The sequence below is a fragment of the Oculina patagonica genome, chromosome 4 (assembly GCF_052425735.1).
Source record: "Oculina patagonica isolate OP01 chromosome 4, crgOcupat, whole genome shotgun sequence".
Lineage (NCBI taxonomy): Eukaryota > Metazoa > Cnidaria > Anthozoa > Scleractinia > Oculinidae > Oculina > Oculina patagonica.
The window spans coordinates 36,362,622-36,384,156 of NC_135761.1; the positions used below are offsets into that span (position 1 = coordinate 36,362,622).

General features: G+C 37.2%; 3 protein-coding genes and 1 pseudogene across 3 annotated transcripts; 2 read left to right on the forward strand and 2 right to left on the reverse strand.

The window, feature by feature from the left end:
* On the forward strand, positions 1-3,004 carry LOC144650172 (uncharacterized). The gene is made up of 6 exons (XM_078509830.1): positions 1-453; positions 895-1,005; positions 1,407-1,441; positions 1,768-1,848; positions 2,133-2,302; positions 2,676-3,004. The coding sequence occupies exons 1-6, from the start codon at positions 244-246 to the stop codon at positions 2,984-2,986; spliced, it is 918 nt and encodes a 305-aa protein (XP_078365956.1). The 5' UTR covers positions 1-243; the 3' UTR covers positions 2,987-3,004.
* A 112-nt stretch (positions 3,005-3,116) lies between these two features.
* LOC144650173 (uncharacterized) lies at positions 3,117-5,135 on the forward strand. Its single transcript, XM_078509832.1, has 4 exons — positions 3,117-3,281; positions 3,578-3,761; positions 4,131-4,337; positions 4,804-5,135. Exons 1-4 carry the CDS (start codon positions 3,117-3,119, stop codon positions 5,031-5,033), a joined length of 786 nt encoding a protein of 261 aa, XP_078365958.1. The 3' UTR covers positions 5,034-5,135.
* Positions 5,136-5,283: 148 nt separating this feature from the next.
* On the reverse strand, positions 5,284-9,600 carry LOC144650171 (uncharacterized). Its single transcript, XM_078509829.1, has 6 exons — positions 9,390-9,600; positions 8,622-9,027; positions 7,616-7,883; positions 6,887-7,119; positions 6,154-6,461; positions 5,284-5,848 (listed from the first exon to the last, which is right to left on the reverse strand). Exons 2-6 carry the CDS (start codon positions 9,025-9,027, stop codon positions 5,663-5,665), a joined length of 1,401 nt encoding a protein of 466 aa, XP_078365955.1. The 5' UTR covers positions 9,390-9,600; the 3' UTR covers positions 5,284-5,662.
* A 775-nt stretch (positions 9,601-10,375) lies between these two features.
* LOC144648391 (uncharacterized) lies at positions 10,376-12,667 on the reverse strand (annotated as a pseudogene).
* Positions 12,668-21,535: the final 8,868 nt, after the last annotated feature.

Genomic DNA, 21,535 nt, shown 5'->3' on the forward strand with positions numbered 1-21,535 from the left:
GCAGAACAGAGGAGGCTATTTAGTTTTGGCAGGCCTGCCAGAACTTCAAATCAAACTGGCAAAGGAAAATCCAAAGGAAAGAGGCCCCCCACTTGCACTATAAAATTTGTCTGCCTGGCATCGAAGGATGCCACGAAACCCCCCACAAGTGTTAGAGAAAAAGCTGCACTTTGTAACGGTGGTCTGGGGGATGGGAGTATCACATTCGACGTTGGATCAGGGTCAGATCATTGTCACTTAAAAATGATCGAAAAGTTCCCCAAGCTGGCGACAGCTGGGGGATACGAGCTGATGCTTCACCAGAGGGGCGGTGGAGATGATGCAGGGTTCCACCCCTTCAACCCACCCTACACACCTTCACGATTGAAGGATTTTGCAGGCCAAGCAAAAATATACATAAGGCCACTTCAAAGGGATATTGACATTAATTATGAAGACCAGGCAGAAGGAGAAGTAAGTGAATGAAAACAATAATTAATCAATTACTGAATTACATGGCTGCTACCTACAAGAAGCTTATTTTGTGATGTCATTTATGGAGTATATATACTTTGTAATGTGGACACATTGTTCTAACTAATGGACAAAATGCTTCAATTTGTCCACTGACCAGTTGGACAATGTACAGTAATAATATTTTATTTAATATATGAGTGGTAACATCTATAATGCTCACAAATACAAGTCACAACAACTGCAAATTGACAACAAGAGATATGTTCTTAAAACGATAATTTAAAGAATGAGGTGATGTTAATGTCAAATGATGTGAAGATAACCCATTTAAAAGCAACAGATATTTGATGATATGTCTAAAAGGATGGATGGGCTTTTATGTACATTGATGAATACATTTTTGTATTTTAATATTTGTTTTATTATGTGATAATGCAGACTCAAAATGCTGGCCCAGTAATTGAATGCTTTGCATGTGGTGCCTTGGTAGCAATGTCTGCTTTGCGGGAGCATCAGGACCTCCATGTTGAACCTCAACCTGCTGTTAAGGTAAATATAAAAATTTTAATGAAATCTTGAGAGATTACTGGAGCTTAAACCTAATAGAATAGCATATAAGATTCAGTAAATTTACTTATCCAATGGTAGATCTAGGGGAGGGATCCAGGCCCCCGTCTTATTTTTAGGCCAGGCCATAAGAGGTAGAGGAAAAATATTTTCGAGAGCGGGCCCCCTATTATTTCATGGCCAGATGATTGGGCCCCCACTTACCTGAAAGTCTGGATCCGTGACTGTAATCTCTGGTTAATACACTGGGATAAAATGCATTTTATATTTTGGAATTAATAAAACATGTCCCATTATAATTAATGTGTAATGAACATAAATTTCATGCCATACCTCAATGTCAGGTAACTAAAGCAATTTGATTTTCATTAATGTTCCAACAGAAACAGAAAACACTGGACATGCACATTCTTGAAAGGTACAGTTAACATTAAATGATCTTGGATTAATTAATATCACAATAATGCATATGACAAGTTTTCTGACTTGCAATAATAATAGATTACTAATTCTGACTTGCAATAATAATAGATTACTAAATAATTATTAGTCTTTGAAAATAAGAACTAAACTTTTGTTTTTACTACATATTATAACTAAAGGCAACATTATAATTTGTTTCTTAAGGGAACTTCAAAGAATAGTTTTTGTAATAGTTTTAATTCAGATAACAGCTGCAGATACAGCCCCAGATTTATTCCTCGCTATTCAAATAGTTACGATTAGTATATGAATTTTTTTCAGTTTGCCTGGTACAAGTGGTACCACACAGCCCTCGGAATTGCCCCGTGTAGTTGGCAGCTCAAGTGTGCACATTCTTGAAAGGTACAGTTAACATTAAATGAAGTTGGAGTAATAAATATCATAATACAGCTGAAATCAAAAGTTTTGACTTGCAAATAATAGATTGCTAAATAATTTTTGTCTTCGAAAATAAGAACTAAACTTTTGTTTTTACCACATATCAACATTGTCTGATTTGTTTCTTAAGGGAACTTCAAAGAATAGTCTTTATAATAGTATTAATTGAGAAAACAGCTGCAGATACAGCCCCAGATTTATTCTGCACTATTCAAATAGTAATGATCAGTTTATGATTTTTTTTTCAGTTTGCCTGGTACGAGCGGTACCACACAGCCCTCTGAATTGCCCTGTGCAATTGGCAGCTTAAGTGTGCACGCCCTGCAAGAAATATGCCCTAGTACAAGTTGGTCCGACATACAGAGTGCCTTAGCTGTATCCAATGGTGATGCCGATGAGGCTGCACAGCATCTTCTGGGTAGTGTTTTCATTCTTTTATTGTTTAACCCCTTTCAGACCAACCCAAATCTTAACCAGACCACATGTGTTGAAACAAAAATAAAATGTTCACAAAAGCTGAACAAAAAAGTTGTTGCATATGCAAAGCTGTTATCCATCATGTGTCCCTCGACATTGTGCAAAACTAAAATCCCTGCAAAACTTAAACTTATATCCCTGGAGTTATCATTCTTAGATTTTCATCCCTGCAATTGTTTTTCTAAGAGGTTACATTTTTTCAGTGGCAACACAATCACTAGTTAGGTAGGGCTGATCTGCATTAATTCTCTTTCAGATCATTTCTTTCTAATCTCATCATGTTCAATATCAATTTCTCTTCACTGTACCAATAGGAGCCACAAGTCTTACTGCCACATCTCCCTTGGACATTGATGACTTTGGAAGCCAAGAAACTGCACATAATGCAAACTTGTCAACAGCTGTTGCGCTTCTACGATTTCAACAGGAAATTATAGAGCCAGATCAGCCAGCTCAGCGAATTTTTGTCAGCCGAATGGATGGTACCACTGAGCTGCGCAGAGATATAATGGGCATTTACAAGAATCCCAAAACCAAACTTACTGCTAATCCGAGGGTGCGCTTTGAGGATGAGGATGGTGTAGGGTTGGGGCCCAGTTCGAGAGTTCTTCGTAAATGCCATTAAGATTATAGATGAAGGAATCCATTCTTCATCTGGCAAACCACTCATTTTCTTGGAGGGTCAGGCTGACCATCGCCTCCCAATTCATGACCAATCTCTTCGTCTTACTGGGGCCTTCAAGGCAATAGGAAAAATGATTGGCCATTCCATTTTGCATGGAGGCCCAGGGCTGTATGGTCTATCGCCAGCAGCAAAACACTACTTTTCCACAGGAGGAGGGGCTTCTGATGACCAACAGCCACCACCCATTGAACTGGCAGATATTGCAGATATAACATTGCGAAATCTGATATCGGAGGTTAGTTGTTATCTTTGATTAGTAACATTACCCTCCCCCCCCCCCTAGACACAAATATTGGTACAGCCAAACTTCTCGTGAAGTGTCTGCTTTTGAGATGTCCACTTAAAGGTGGTTAAAAGGTAGCTTTTTGTGTTCCTTTAGTGTCCATTTTCAGGGGATTCAGCTGTACTTGGAGTTTCAAATCTGGTGTTCCGCATAGCCATGTAATTTCAAATATTTGTTTAATTCTTTCAAGTTAGCAAACTATTTCTCCTGCCTAGTCTCCTTTAAAATGTTTGCCTTTATATTTCTAGCTGGATTCCTTGCCCAATGATGAAGACAATACACAAGATGCACGATTATCTCTTGAACCATACCTGTATGAGGCAGGTCTTGATCCAGACAACCTGTATGGCAACCGGAAACTGGTTCTGGAGGGATTGATGGTCTACCATGTGATTGATAAAAGACGTTTAGAATTAAATGAATTGGCACAAGGTGAGAAGGGTTTCTTGGTATTGGAATGGCATCACTGGTATCGACTCACTCATAACTAGTCCCAAACTGAAGTTTTCTACAAATGAATACAGGTCGACAAGGTGCAGCCAAATTGACTGAAAATCAGGCATGTAGGAAACCGGAGGAAGTAGATTAGTGGGATTGTCTAAGTATAAACCAATAAAGATTGCAATTCAAACTTCTTGTATTTGTTGAACCACAGGAACAACATAAACAGGATTCATTTCCCCTTCATATACAATTAACACAGTCATGTTCTCACATTAGCACCAAAAAGACAATATGGCATCTATGGGTGGACTACCAAGATCGACAAGTTTGTGAATCGATTATACTCTTATTATCTAGGAATGGAGGAGGTTTCGCTAATTACCTACTTGAGAAGGACTCCATCCCTTATCAAAGCTGTATTCCCTAATGAGGCGGAAAAGGTAATCCTTGCAGAAGAGGTTAAAGAGTTATTGACATTTGAAGACAGAAATAGCAATGAAAAGAATGAAAGAACTGCAGAGTTCTTTGGAGTCTACATTGATGAACTGGAAAGAGAAACAAGAGGTAAGACATCAATTGAAAACAATATGTCAGATGTTGAATCATGGACTTTTCATTTCAATTGTTAATGAAGCATTAAACGAAATCATAGTTTCCCTTTCACCAGCGACACAAATTGAAATGATGTTTTGTTTTGTAATACTGTATCAATTCTGTTAAAAAGTATTAGCCCTGGTCCTAAACAACAGGAGGGATTAGGATTATGAATGAAATATAGAAATTTTTAATGGACTACTGTAGCGTTGATCAAAAAAATATTATGGATTATTATAGCTTTAAAAACTCATAATAAATCATTTGATTTATTAGAACAGTATCGAGAGAGGGGGATATCAACAGTAAAGTTATCAGTTGTTTAGGTTATCAATTAATTTTCTTTAGCTGACTTTTAAAACCTGTGGCAACTTAAATTTGCTTAAAATTTAAAAAATATATATACAATCTTAAACCTGCATTAATTGCTTTTAAGGTGAAGATGGTTATCAGATGGTTACCCTTGTTCACTTTTGGACTGGTGCAGATACTCTGCCTAAGGATTCACTCAGGGTAAAATTTGACGATGGGTCAAATGTATTGCCGCTCGCTGAAACTTGTTTCAGGACTATTGTCCTGCCTACTAAACACACCAACTACGATGATTTTAAGAAAAATATGGACATTGCTCTAAAGTTTGGGTCGCGAGGATTCAGTTTCGCATGATGGTCAAAATTGAAGAGTCTATCTCTGTAAAGGTGTGCCATTAATAGATTAAGTGGCTATGGTGTTTTCTTGGAACTGAAGTTGCTAGTTCATGTTAAAATTAATATTTTCAAATTTGTTGTAAATTTATGCCTTGATGGTGGTTGTGATTAGAGCTTGTCCGTGTGAGACATACTTGAAAAAAAATACATGATCAAATCAAACATATCATGGTTGTAGTAAAAGTAAATGAAACACATACCAAAACAAAGGAAATAATTTAAAAAATTTAAGAAAAAATAGCATCTATATATTAATAATATACTTTTCACTTGTTTCAGTTCGGTATATATATATTTTTTTTACAATGAATATTTATTGTAGAATGAAAATTGAAAGTAATTCATGTGGCATTGAAGATAATTTGGCCAACTGGCAGAATTAATTCTGCAGATGGTTTAGTTTAACTGATTTTCATAAAGTTATATTTAAATTTAAAAATGCCAGGTTCCAGTTCAGTGTACTAATAATTAATTTGAGGTCATTTACTGTTCTCTCTTTTTTACAGTATGTTTGATAACTTTTTTATAATGTTGAAAAATAAATTGTTGTGTCTTCAGCTTTGGATTTTCTGGTGTTCCATATGCAAATCATAGTAAGCTGACAATAGAACTGAATGCCTCAACTCCCTCAATATAACTTAAGTTTTCTGTCCTTGGCAATACACGTCGTTGCTCCTCAGTAAATGGGCAGTTTGTATCAGGAACATCAACATAATCTGGAGAGGTTTCAGGAACAGGCCCTTGCCAGTCGATACCATAATTGGCATAATCACCCTAGAAAGAGTTAAACTATCTTTAGTACTGAGCTTATAATTTATAAGAACCTTTTTTAAAGTTCACTTGATCCCTTCGAGATATATCATAACTTATGACGCATATCATTATCATCACTAAGTATTATAGAAGACAGCCAACGTAAATAAAATTTTAGTCACAAAAGTCTTTAAAAAAATCAAAATGTCTGCAACTTACTCAATTTACACTCATACAAATAATGAGCAATGGGATGACACAATAATATGAAAATAGATGTTCAATATTAATTGTGATCAAGGTTATTCAATCGAATGTGTTTATACCTGAAATACTTCATCTTCCGGACCTTGTGAACCCCATGCGGCTTGTAGCCCACTAATCCATAACTGCATGGGTGTTTTGTTTCGTTCTGTCCGCAGTGGATGATGCACCCATGCATCTTTCCAGTTGCACAAGTGCCTGTTTATGATTGGCAAAAACACATAATGCACACACCACAACTGATTTTCGTCATCAGGATTTAACACATCCTGATTTTCTAGGGCGTAAAAAAGATCATAGAATAGACCAAGACATCCACCAAAAACATCTCTCCATAGCCGTTCAATTCTTTGATTGTGTGTACTCTTTCCTGAAGTAAAAAAAAGGGGAGTGTTAGCCTGTTATCCCAAATTATCACCTAACATATAAATGAGCAATTACCTTTCAAAATCATAAAAATGCAAGGAGATTTTTATTTATTTACCAATTTTTTGATTAGTTAAATTTTTGGATGAGAAGTCAGTGGCTTGTAAAATGATTGCTCACTGCCAGTTGTCTAGAGAAAATTTTCTACCCCCTTGACGATATGGCATTGGTTTTGCGACAACAAGAAAAAAGGGCAAAAGATAATTGTGGGTAGAAACTATTGTCCTTTGTTAGTATGATTGCTGGGTAGTTGTTTTGTTTTGTTTGCCGTAAACACCCACAGATAAGCCGCACCCGCAGATAAGCCGCATCCTTATGATTGTAAAGTACTTATTAAGAAATCTACTTTTTAACACAGCAGTATTGTACCTGTTATCATACTTCCTCTGCCGGGCCCTCGCTGGACGTGGTTAAGCATAAATGTGGATACTTCCACATTCTCTCCACCTTTATCAGAACGTACCCGTGATGGTAGGCCAAACTCTGACACAGCTTCAAGGAAACATGCCAAAACAGTGCTTGCCTTGTTATTGTTTGAAGCTTTCAAAAAGACCGGTATTCTTGAGTAACCATCTATGCCACCATGAATGACAATCCTCCATCTGCACAAATTTAAGGTAACACATCTTAAAATACATGGCATGCAGTGCATACAGGGGCAATGATGTCTTAAAAGTTTACAGAAAAATTGTCAAAAATTAACATACAGTAACAAAATTAGCTGACAACTTTGGTATTGAATGACTGTTAATCAAAAGTTGTGTTGTCTTATAGCGTGACATCTGGTATACAATACTTCTTGTGAGCGACAAGCAAGGACAGTGGTATCTCATACTTAAACACAGGCTGACCACACAGTCCCACTGTATTAAAAAATGTAGAGATGTGATCATGTTTGTCTCGACTCTGGATTCAATAAAACTGATCAAAAAAGAAATATTTCTCTTTGTTTATACATTGTATATGTATCAATCCTTCCCAACTTTTTATGGAGAATTTTATTTTTTTTGTGTGGTTAAAAATGAAAACTCCAGTGATAAAACCTGAAAGTACTTTACCTAAACTGTCCATAAACCAATGGAATGGCAACATAAGTACCTTATGAGTTTGTGATTTCCATCTATGTGCCACAGGGAAAGAGGAAACCTTACACTGTACTTTCTCCTCTTAACAGTTAGTCTCCACCTCTCCATTATGCCTATTGGGTCAATTCGCAACAGTGATAATCTTATCCTCTCACGTTGAATCCGGAACCCTTGACTGTTTAAGAAACCTTTAAGCATTCGAATGCCAATTCCGGGATGTTCATTTGAAGCATGTTGAACGAGTGCATCCAAGTGGCTGTCATCTATAGTACTGTACATACCTGAAACAAAGAATCAGAGTTCAAGAGGCCTGAAAGAAAATTTATGCAAAATGGAGTTGACAGGCCTGCATATCTGTCACTCTGTTATTTAGGAACCAGTAGTATCCAAGTCACCATTGGGGGTAACCATAAGCCATGTGGCCCACACTGCCGGAGTTATTCCGGTTTTCGTAGCATTAAGCGGCTAGGAATATTTCTACACACCCCAGAAATGGGATGTTAAACCATCACAGGGTACCCTCAGCATTATGTTTCTGGTACCCATTTATTTACCTGGGTGGAGAGAGGCACTATGAGAGTAAAGTGTCTTGCCCAAGAACACAATACAGTGACCCCGGCCGTGACTCAAACTCGGACCACACAATTTGAGGCTGGTGCACTAACCATTAGGCCATCGCACCTCACATGTTTAAAAACATTGTGGCATAATAATAAAGATAATGATGATAATGATAATCATAATAATCATAATCATAATAATAATAACAACAACAACAATGAATAGTTATTATTATCAAAATAATTATTATAGTTATAATTATGATAATGATAACCCAGAGAACCAACAACAAACCCGGAAGAAGCTAAGAAGAAGGTAAATCCTTATGTGGTGACATCTGAGGGTCTGAAAATCAGACCCGGCCACATTAGTGGGAGGCGAGCACTCTCACCATATTCTCAGTGTTACAATCATTTACCTTGTCAAAGTAATTAATTGTACACAAGCACATATGATACCTGATACACTCAATCCAAAGCTTGACATCCTCTTCTCAACAGTCCTGGAACTAACCCCAAGAATGCTGCTTATGTCCTGCACTTTAAAACCTTGTTCAAGCAAAAACTGAAGCTGCTCCTCATTTATTTCAAATGATGGTCTTCCTCGTCTTCCACCACAATTCAGTGGAGCTTGGTATCCAGCGTGGTTGCTTTGATCAGTCTCAACCAATTTCCTGAATGCACGTCCAACCAGCTCTGTAACCACATCATCTATATCAAGGCTAACTGCTATTCTTTGTACAAGGTCAAGTTTAGAAATTATGGGTTGAAAGTCAGTTGATGGATCTCCAGACACCCAAAATCTGTCAATATCACTGATAATATCTCGGATAGCATCACACAAGTACGGTATGTCAGCTGCCATCTGTTGAAGCGCACGTATAATTCATATCAGTCATACCAGTGATTTAATTTGCTAGGGCAATTTAATGATGAATTGAATTTTATGGAAAGAAATGTTTTGTCATGAAAATACTTTGTCCCAGAAGTTAAGTACTAGTCATTTACAGGAATAGCAAGCGGAGGTTTAGATATTTTGAATCGTCTCGAAACGTTTAATCGCCTTTATAAGCAGAAAGCATTAAACAAATACTGTTGCTAAAGCAGGAAACTCTTAAGCTTAAATGACAAATTATTCGAACGGGACAATTTTGCAAACCAACAAGGTATTTATAGGTATTTCAAATCAGGGTAATATTTATTGTATTATTTTTAAACGGTACATACCTCATTCTTTAGTCACTTCAGAAATAACTCGAATGGGCGACCAACAGCGCGAAGATGTTTTCAATCCGCCATGTTGAAAATGCAAACAACATCCGATTGTCTAGGGGTAGGGTAAATTCTCGCTACTCCACTCTACTGGAGGGCTATTTGTCACTTCCCTCACCCGGAGGGTGCGGGGATTGTGTGCGCCTGCGATGTTATTACTTCTTGGATTGCGGAAGGATGTCGAACGACGCCGAATGCGAGAAGTTGGATTTTGGGTTATCAGGAAGGAAACATGATCAAAGCTGATCAAGAATGTTGAAAACGGACCTTCAAATGTTAAATGCAAATGGTCGACATTCTTATTTGAACCAAAAAGAATCGCCGATTAAGCATATCGCATTCGTAATGTTGAATGTGGGAACAGAGAAGTCGCATGTACAATCGGTACGATTGAACTCAAAATAAACTAAGTTCAATGAAACATTGAATAATTTGGCATAAAATACAACAAATTGAATGTCAAATGTCAACATCGAATGTCAAATATCAACATCGAATTTTGGCGGAAATGGAGCTCCATAAACCACAGCATTAAATTTTAGGTACCCAACATCATTCAATGGAGTAAAACCTTAGGCAAATCAGGATTTCTGCAAGCCAAAACCATGCATAAGACTAAAACTACCCCCAGATCACTGGAAGCCCATTGTCACTCCTCAAATGACCACCACACCCTTAAGCAACACTCCCGGGGGGGGGGGGGGACTTCCTATAATGGCCTATACAGGGAGGCTCCGCCCAAAAGGGGTACCTTTTTCAAGCTTCAGGTTTTAAAAAAATGTTGGGTTTTCATGAGTTTAGGTACGTATATGAAAGTATACGTACTTAAGTATACATATGTCCTTTTTAAATTAGAATACTATTCTCCCGTGGAAAGCCAATTTTGCACTTCTTTTAAAGTCTCCCTCTACCCACTTGGTGAACAGTAATATAACACTGGTTCAGGGAAGGCAATGTTGTACCTGCCTCAATAAACTCATATTTTCGATATGTTGGTTTATAAACCTACATACTGTAAGAATAAGAATTACAGGAGTAACATTGAAATAGTGTTTTGCACCAAAATATTTTCATCAGATTGGGCTAATTATTTTCAAAATTTATTTTATTTGGTTTCATACCATCAAATGTTGTCATTCCTGACATCTCCACAAATGAGGCGCAGATATGTGCTTCCGTTTCACGTTGATGAAACTCCTTGTATTCATTATAGTGGTTTTTTACTCCCTTTGCAGCATTCGTCTTGAAAAGCTGAAGAGTGGTCCACAAAGATTTCACTTTCAAGCTGAAAATTTAAATAACATAATATCAAAGACATTAACATGTAAAGTAAATAAAATTCATACAAATGTTTAATTGTTGATTGCCATTTTAAGTATTCTTTTATCTTGTGTCTCTCCCTCCCTCCCTGAGATTAGTAAAGGTAATTTTCCCTGGCTACAGTGGTTTTGATTCCATTTCATTCAAAGTCTTCCTGGACCCTGCTCTATATAACCAGTGTGTTGATACACAGAAAGCCTCAGTAGATATTTATTTGTAAGCAGACATGCTATTTAATGAATAAATGATAAGTCTTATTCTTATTTCCAGATAACACATGTACATTTTAATGTTCTTTTGAATCTTTATTTTTTGAGTGAGACTCAAAAGTCTGTTTGCATTAAAGAGCAATATACAGTAGATATGCATACATTCAACTAGCAGGACTTGACAGAAGCTACGTCCGGTTGTACGGGACAAGTAGATTTTACTGTTGTGGGACAAGTGACTTTTCATGTTCTTGTGCCCGATTGGCAGGAGCCCTGGCAAACCAATCATGAATTATCAATAAGTTTGGGCAAGGGGGGACGCATAGTGTCTGGGCAAACAAAATTGAAGAGTTACTGGCCAGGCTGGAATTAAAGTTTGTCTTGAGCCCTGATTGGAATTGGTAGTAAGATATATTTTTTAGTAATTATCCTAAATTGGATCTAGGGTTAATGAAAGCTTCAATGAATTGTCAAAATTGAATGTCTCGTAACCATTATCTAAATCAACCAGATAGTTTACTGGGAAATTTGCCTGATTCCATCTCCTGGACAATATATTATTAGTCTTTATAATTTTTTCAAAACAAACCCTAGGATCCACTTCTATTGTATATTTGTTAAATTTTATACAAACCAAATACAAGTTCATCTTTGCATGCCAATCTGCAAATTCAGTTTCAAGTCCCTCAAGTCTGTCAAATGCATTATCACCATCTTGATAGACCCACTGTGTATTCCGAGCCCTTTCTTCGAATAGCTGATCTCCGTGAAATGGGACTGTTTCGAGAATAATGGTTTCTTCATTGGTCTGGAAAGATGGGACATACTTCTGCTGTTGCCAAGCCATCTCGCTTGCAACATTTGGGTTGAAAAACTCAATGCAAAGACTACACTACAAAAAAACAAATTCATTGAAAAGTAAAATCACTAGCCAATAAACCAGTGAGTTGAAAATTTGGGGAGATTGAACTTAAGGGTGCCAATTCTGTGTTTCTGTAAAACATTTACCCGTACATCATTTAAAAAAAAACATGCTAGAATATTGCATCAAACTGGAGTCAACAAAGTAAATGTGGTTTCCAAATACACCAACTTGAAGGGCTGGGTATTAGATTTGAAAACACTCTTCCATGCAATTTAACTAAAAACATTGATGGATGGTTCAACAAATTCATTTGGAAGTATTTTTTTCTAATGTGAAATTCTAGAAATGTTGATTTTATAAAATTCAATTTGATCGTTTATGTTTTATGGGAAAGGTGGGGGGGAGCTTGTGGGATTTGACAGATAGTCCCCATTATATATAATCCCCCCTTCCCTATCTTGTAAAATTGAATTGTCAGAACCTAAGGAATGTTATTTTGGGCATTCTGACAATTTTATTTAATTATTACAGAAGCCCTCATTACAACAGTGCCCCCTCTTACAGACCATATTATTTGGACTGCCCCCCCCCCCTTTACAGCTAAACCTATTTCTTGCTCCCTCAAATCCTACCCACCCACCCCCACCTCCCCCACCTCATATTAATGGACATTCCCTTTGACAAAGTATATAATTAATCACATTATTCACTTTTTCTTTCTAAACTGGCACCTTGTTATTGTTTATTCCATCTTCATAACAATGGCAAGTAGGAACACTGCTTGCTTGAGGTAGTGAAATAAAATATTTTCCACTTACTGTTTTGGATTTAGCTTTCATATCATCTGATTAGCGATGAGGAATATGGCGGATGACTACATCACTGAACGGATTGAACTTTGGTAGATACTTGTAGACCCTGCTCACTATCACTGCCAATCTCTGCTTGAGGAGTTCAAGCGGGGCGTGTTTAAAACACGAAATGGCGAAACGACGAAACGGCGAAATGGCGAAATGACGGAATGGCAAAATGTTAAGATAAATACACGTAAATAATATAGTTTGGTTTCCTTTTGAACTTCAAGGTAGTTCTGTTTACATGTCTAGACTGAATTATTTCAAGGGAACATTTCAATGTTCTGGTCCAGGACAATATAATGACTACTTGTCACTTATCACAACGCCAAATTGAACGTATTGCTGAAAGGTCGCAGTATCATTTCGTCATTTCGCCATTTCGCCATTTCGCCGTTTGGCCATTTCGCCATTTCGTGTTTTAAACACGCCCGTTCAAGCGTTCCCTTGTCTGGAAGAAGATCAATCAACTGGACCTCTTTAAAAGACTTTCTTGGACGTGTCGCGTCCAAATTAGGCTCATTCACTCTGTTCAAAACAGCATACTGCTGGGTCCAATGTATGGATCGGTTGCTGTGTTCTGCACTTTGAACTCTTGCATGAACCTCCAGGTCAATGTTGTCACCAACCACCCTTAGGTTAAGGAAAAGAAATAGATAAATACATGTATCCACCTACTGTAATTGACTTACAAGTCTACCACCTTTTAATATGATTATAGCCTTATTTCATAAGTAACAGGTTATTATTTTGATAAGTTGGCAGTACTTCGCTTAATCATTTGCTGTGTACCTCAATTCATTTGTCATTGTCAATTAACTTTAAACTGAGCATGTGTTTAGTTGTAATTATATTGATTCTCAGAGGATAAGAGATAAAAAGAGATGGAGCCAACTTAAACATTATATACCATGAACATCTGAGCCAACAGTAAAATCCGTAATAGTCAAACCTAAGCCAAACGAAATAATGGATTTGGGGTCTTTTAAAGTTTGAAAGTGTCATAATTAATTTCAATACGCTAAAAACAAAGGGTTAATTATTATATTAAATTCATCATATTCATATTTCATTATATTCATCAGGAACATCAAGGGCGCCCTATCATCAGCTCACGGTTCCCTGGAGGTTTTCATGTCGAGACCATTGAAGGAGAAAATTGCCTATTGGAAATTCCTTGATTCGTGGACGGGCCACGTTTGTTGGAGGAGAGAGAGACACACTCGTTTCTCCCTGGAAAGTGATGCTTCTGGCTCTGGTTGGGGGGGTGTCATCCATCTTTGCGATGGGGACGTGACTGTAAGGGATTAATGGTCTCCGGAAGAGCTGAGCCTTAACATCTCCACGAAGGAGACTTTAGATCCCTGGAGTCTACCGAGTCTGCTACCGAGACCAGCACTGATAGAGTCTAAGTATAATGTAAGGCAGAAAGCGCCAAAGTTTTACCTGTATAATAATGCCATAACATGTAGGACAAAGAGAGCTGAAAGCTTTTTCACATTTCGATACTTTTTGTAATTAGTCCTTTTTGATAGATTTTTAATTGTAAATAGTAGACTTTTCATTTCATGTAAGTGTCACTCGATAATTCAGTTTCTTTTAACTGCAAAAGAGTTTGAATAAACTATTATTTATTTTTTAGCAGTCCTCCGGCTTCTCGAAGCGGCGCCGCCCCAGATTAAAGATTGCAGAATAGACCTCAACACGGATAGTCAGGTTTTGATCGACACTTGGCACAGAGAGGGAAGCAGAAGCCAGAAACCCTCTGACACGACTAAAGCTCTTTTTTCAGTAGTCTCTCGGAGAAACTTCCACTTGCAGTTGTTTCATGTTCCTTCAGACGAGAATACAGCTGATGGTCCCTCCAGGTGCCTTTCCAGGTCCGACTCCATGTTGTCTCCGCAGGCGTGGTCGCGTATTCAGGCAGCCTTCGGGGGTTCCCACGGCCACTCTTTGGATCTAATGGCCCTGGATTCCAGGAGAGGAAGCGGAGTTTTTTCTGAAGGTTGGTCCCGTTTTGGGGCGGTTAACAGAGGTAGGGAGTGCTGAAGGCGGAGTGTCACTCCCCATTCCTTAGCCTACAACAATGACTGCAGAAATAATATAGTACTATTCAAAGTTATTTGCATAGTACTTTATTATGCATGCGAGTCAATATCCCCGTGCAAATGGAATGCTGCCACTGGACTGCTCCCTGATTGGTTAAGCCACGCTATTTAAGCTGCTCCCGCTATCAAGAGTCAATGTTACCATCTTCAGCAAAACTTTGCACCCAACCCCCCGCCCGAGAGATCTGTGTTCGGTCCCCTCGAGCGAGACTCCGTGTCGTTTCTTGTCTACACCGGAGTATCACTCCCCATTCCTTAGCCTACAACAATGACTGCAGAAATAGTATAGTACTGTTAAGTCAGAGGGTTGAGAGTGACGAGTTCTGTATTGTTGCAAAGTTTCAACATAATCGATTTGATGCTGAAGAGCTTAGTTTATCTTTTTAGTAATTTGTGCCCACCGTGTACGTCTGCAATTGTTTATCAGATGATGATTTATGATGGTATCACATGAATACCAAAGTTCAAGTATTTTTTAGATATTACAGGTTACCATGGCAACAGTGTTACCCTTAAAGAAACATCCATTAACTATATGATCTTATAGCTCAAAAACGAGCTCTGTGACCCCAACTTCTTATTATTAAATTGTGATCAGCAAGTTAAGGTATAAATTTTTGAGGGTTTCGGAGCCACCTTTTATGTTTTGAAAATTTGAGATGGTTCTGTACTCCTCGAAATAAATTTTTGTAACTTTTCAAAAAGATTGTATTTCCACATATTTGACCACGGTTTGATAATATAGACTTTAGGTCACAGAGCTAAAATTGAGGGTGGCTGTTGCAATGTTAATAAATGACCTCAACTTTTCCAGCAATGATTGTGCATTCATACCATTAGACCTATGAAGCATTCACTGATATACAAGTGGTAGGCAACTTTATCCATGAAAAACATTGTCTTTGAAAATTTCACAGAAGATATAACCTTTATTTTGGGATAGAAATCAAACTTTAGCCATAAAAATGCAATCCATTTCCACTTCTCTTTGGTAAATTCCTAAATTCTGGTAATCTGCAACGACACCCTCTACATAAGAAATTAAACTTCTGCATGCTATTGGCAAAGTATTACCTTTACAATCAGAAACTTAATTAAACAGAGCCTGAGGTAAATGAATTCGGTACTAGAAAACTTAATTTCAAATACCGCGTAGAGAAATTTATATGAAAATTTAGATTAGTAAAAAGTTTTTGTTAGTTAGCTAGGCTTTATCAGTTAAATTATGTAACTTGATGTATTCTGTCTTCCTTTTTTTTTTGTATATGCCTTTTTCCACTTTCTGTAACAGGTGTGATATTAAATAAATGTATTAAAAAAATGCAATCCATTTCCATCCGAGCCATCCATAGCCAAGCACGCTTTTAAAGAGTTTTAGAGTTCTTAAATAGCAATTGGTAATAGAAATGGACCGCTATGTTTAGGTTTCCAACGATATCAATTTATTTCAGCCGTTAAAATCCATAACAGAGTCCCTTTAACGATTTACCCCAAATGATCACTTTTCATGGAAAGTTACTCTACTTCCGGAGTGCAACACTCTGAAATGGCAATCATTATGTTTGTGTTTTCAGTTATGGAAATACCTGTCTCATCTATGATGGACTGTGAGAATCAAGACAGAAACACTGGACTCTCACTACTATAGTTGACACTCAATAAAGAGGATTTTCATTAAGTCATGTTCTCTACACATCTCGCCAACTACTATGGTCTACTAGTGAAATGGAGAATACGCATGGCAGTTGCCATCTTTACAAAAAATACTGCTGCCAGATGTGGATGCATTACTGACAGGTAATAATTTTCAAGAAATCTATACGGTATGCTGCTGATGCTATGCAATTTTGTCCGATTTCGGTGAAACAAACGAAGGAATGAAAGAGCAAAGAAACAGGAACGACTTGTTATTTACATGTATGTAACCTTACTAGCAGCTGCGCAAAATTCGTTAACACAATTTATTTATTCCTACAGTATCCAGTCAACAAAAATCAATCATTTTTGTGGGGGCAAAGCCCGCACATTGTCGTCGACTGAGGGATTTATTTATTTATTTATTTATTTATTTATTTGTGTGTGGGTTTGCTTGTGTCACGTGGTCTTCTGCGAGAGATCCTGGGGATGAGTCGGTGGTCTTGTCAAGTAGGCCATATTGGATTTTGGCGTGTCGTTTCGTGTGGTTTCTTTGATTTCAGCTGTTCCTGTAGTTGCTCGTCATTACAGCAGCTCACGAAGTCATACTAGCCAACATTTCGTTTGGCTGGAAGTCTGTGCAGGTTGCACATCAATTCAAGAGGAGCTTTTACGCTTACGCAAGCCAATATTGAGAGCCACAAAACCGATGTAATGATCGATCTCTTTCGTATCTGTCGAGCTACCGTCGTACATGTAGGAATATTCGAAAACTAAATCGGGTTTCACATAAGCTTCATTAACGATGGATCTATCTAGAAACCAGAGCGTTGGCTAAAATCGAGTGCGTGGCTGCTTGTTGGGAACAAAAGGAAGAGCTTTTCAGATGAAACAGCACAATTAAATACATTTGTACTTGAATCAGTCTATATGGCTATATGTTCTGATATATGTGAATTATTCTGCAATGCATACCTACGGAGCGATATAATAAACAAACCATTTTAGTGCTACTGGTTAAAAAAGAAAAAAAAAGGAAAAAAGAAAAAATTGTCTCCTCTGGGATTCGAACTCGGGACCTCTCGCGACCTCTCGTTCCCCAGTCAGATGCCTACCCAAGTGTGCTACTATCATGTGCATCAAAGAAATGTTTGAATCACCTGTTGCTCATAAATTTTCAAGGAATGAATTTGCAAAAAATTGCAAAGATTATTTGCCGCAATAGATAGCAGCCTTAAGGTAATTGAATGTACTTAATGAATTCCCAAAAAAGAAGAATCAAATTTGAAATTATCAAGCCCCCACACGTACGCATCACGGACCGATTTTTGAAAGTTATATTAATTCTATTAATCATTAATGTGACATTTTTTATTTGTAATTCCTGTAGATACAGTTGCAGTAGGTGGATCTGAAAATGTACGACTGTCAAAAAACGATTTCAGCTTCATTAAGGCAGCTTCAAAACCATCAGCAATGGCACTTCGTTTGGCGGACATGCTGTTCCCGAAAGCAACCTTGGTGCACTCTACAGTCCACAGGACTAAGGACTTTGATCCACTGGATCCCACGCGAATTTCTGCAATAAAAGGTAAGTCAATCCTGAATCAGTTGTGTTTTATTCGTATTCATTTCACCTGGGGAAAGGACAAAGGTTTTGTAAACTTTTAGCACCAGGAAAAAAGGGAAAAAAGAGTCAAACAATTAAACCCCTTTCGTGATATCCTGTTAAGTATAAAAATTGAAAATGAAAGTTGAGCTTTAAACTTAACTTTCCAAGATATAAAATCATTTGGATACAGTTAGGACAAGAGTAGACAGGTAACCTTTACTTTTTATTATATTTTCAGCCGAGGTGATCAAACCCTTTTTCCCACCTGTGCAGAAACGACGAAGACACAACAAAGATGTGGGAGGCATCCAAAATAAGCATTGGCAAGAGGTGCCAAGTTTGACGAAAATGGTCGTGCATTATAAAATTGTCAACTTTGTTGCATATTTTTATTTTAAAAAAATCAACACAGTCCCAGATTTTCCTTGTTCATTGAACACTTACATGTAACATGTCAAAAAAGCATTGATATCGAGAAAAGGTCTGTACAGCAAAGGGATTGTGATGAATGGATCGCACACTGAAAAAAAATAGACTTGCCAAGGAACTACACCAGCCCTTTTAAGATAGTTTTCAAAGGAACATTTTGCCAAATTTGATGAAAAGTGTGTTTATGAGTTCCTTAAAAACATTAAAGCTACTTTTTAAAAAATGTTTTGTGGTGATAGTTTATTCACTGAACCAACCAAGGTTTAAAGTCATGATCAGTGACTCACTGTGTCATCACCTTATCAAATTACATGGTGGACCCCTGATGGGTTGTGAATAAACTTTTTTAAGCATTTTAGATTTGTAGATATAATTTTCTTTTTCTATTTTTTAAATTGATTAATTACTTTTAGACACACGTGCCAGTTTAAATGAGAACTCTTGTACTCCTTGGTGTTACCTTTTAAAAAATTATTTCATTTGATTTGCATTTAGTTTACCAACATTGTTCTTTTTTGACAGTTACATCAACCATCACTTTTTTACCATCAGATTTGAACTGTGTAGAGCAGAGCGGCTGCACAGTATAAATGGGGGCACTTTAGAGAGATATCCAGGTCGTGAGTTGATGTTTAGAAGACTGCGTAAAAAGAAAGATGTCTGATTAAGGTGCATCGTACCAGTTTTTCTTGCATGGGAAGTCTGGTAACTAGCATTTGCCACTCACGCAAAATCCTGTGCGAGTCACAGTTCATACGCACAAGATTTAAAAATCAATAACAAATATGGTGGCGCGTGGCTTTCTCAATGCGAGGATAGTTTTGTCTTGTTTCAGAACTTACTTAGTTAATTCCTCATACACAAGCAAACATGCTTTCCAATTACATTTCCCGTGTTTCAAAACAAAATTCCCATGTCAGCTTTTATGTCTTCTACTTTTCGGTCATTGCTTGTGGGGGGACTGAATTGAAGGTCCACAAGTCTGTAGTCAGCATAAAATTATACACATGGACAACGGTTTCATACTAAAGAAGGGCTAAGCCTGAAAAGTGTGTGTTTGTTAACTACGCAAAATGATACTTTTTACACCATTATTGTTTATAGTAAAATTTTATTACTTTATCAGTTGGAAGATGGTTACCCTGAAAATGCAATGAGATTGCAGCACCAACAGTGTTTGCCTTTTCAAGGAAGCAGAATTAACGCCTCCCAGATTACCTCTTTCTTCTTCTGCCAAGTGCTGCACTGCACCAGAGAGATCCTGATGAGGTGAATATTTAGTCAGATGAAAAGGAGATTAATTTCAGATATGCAAAGGAGGCGGAATTCAGCTACAACATTCTCTAGTGTACGACCAGTACGACCTGTGTGCAATGGCTCAGAATGGTGCCATCAAGAACCTTAAGCTGCCAATTAAAAGATTTGGGTTTTGATGTACCTCTGCCACCAGTATGAAAACGCCGTACTTGACACTTCTTAAGGAAATAACTGACAAGTGCACCTGTCAACAGCAAGTAAGAACTGTCAGCATTCTTCTTTCAAAATGTGATTTTTCCACAAAACAATATCGTTTCATTCCAAAAAAATTCCATTCCTGGGCTCATAATTACTCAGTTTATAGCTCAAATAAGCCATTTAATTATATAGCTGCCAGTAAATCCTATATTGTCAGCACAACTATTTCTCCCTAATTTCTGAGAACTGTCCAATTTGGGATGAAATTTGGATAGTTTCAATTAGGACTTTCAGTTAAAATGCAAACTGTCCAATTTAAGAAAAACTGGACAGTTTTGTCTCAGCCAATCAAATCCAAGAAAAAACAACATGTGACAGATATTAGCCAATTAGCACAAAGCATAGCGTCAGCCCTGTAAACTTGTTGCATTGTTAGTTAACAATGGCGGAATTTTTTTGGCAAATTTGCCACTTTTTTCTATTCCTTTTTAGCTTGTCAGCAATAATAATGAAAAAGAGAAAATTTCTACGTTGTCAGAAGAGGAGCTAGCTTTACTAAGAAGCAAAACCCGAGACCAAAACTCCTCCAAGAGTACCAAACTTAGCAGAACGTAAGTGAAGCAAAGCACGAAAGCTGAAAGATATCCTTCGCCATGAGCTAGATGCAATTCTTTGTTGTTTTTTGCTGAAATTCGAAAAGAAAAACTGGACTAATTTTCTCAGTAATTACAGTTTGTTTTTCTAGATTAAAGTCAGTGTTAATTAAGTAACAGAGGTAGGTCCAAGATATATATTTTTAAATATTCATTTAAATAAGTGAACATGCAATTTTCTTTTCCTTCATTGTACCTTTATTCCTTTAATTACTTATTTATTTCCTGTATTTATTTTTTGTGTGTCGATTTACTGTAAATGTGTCGTATGTTATTCAATAAAAAATATTAAAAAATTCTATTTAATGCCTGCCCATTAAACATTTCCGTTATTCAGTTGACGTCAAAGGCCACCTTTTAGAGATGGGAGTAACATACAAGACAGTCGGTAACCAAAACAACGTCTAACTAAAAAAGAGGTTACAAAGAGTAAAGTTCAGCTAGAGAAGTTGCTGCGAGACAAAAACAAGTCATCAAGCTCAAATGCAGCAATGACAAGAAATGAGCTTCAAGGGGCAACCTATCAGGATATAAAAAAATGTAGGTTTACATGGATCATAATAAGTGTCATAGTAGTGACTATTTTTATCCTCCACTTTCACAACAATTTTTTTCATTCGGTGATTGTACAAAATGAAACATTTTACAGATGTAGTATATTAGAAGATTTGAAGTTATCTGCTCCATTATAAACTAAACTAAATGGTTGTGATAGCTAACTTAAGCTTGCGCTGTTTGTTCAAGAAATGAAACATTTTACAGATGTAGTATATTAGAATATTTGAAGTTATCTGCCCCCTTATAAACTAAACTAAATGGTTGTGATAGCTAACTTAAGCTTGCGCTGTTTGTTCAATAGGTTTGAAGTTAAGTTTTCAGGTTGCACTGTGGAGAATGAAATGGGGATAATTTGCGGGATGTGCAAAACAACTGTTAACCTAAATTGCATTTACTACGACGA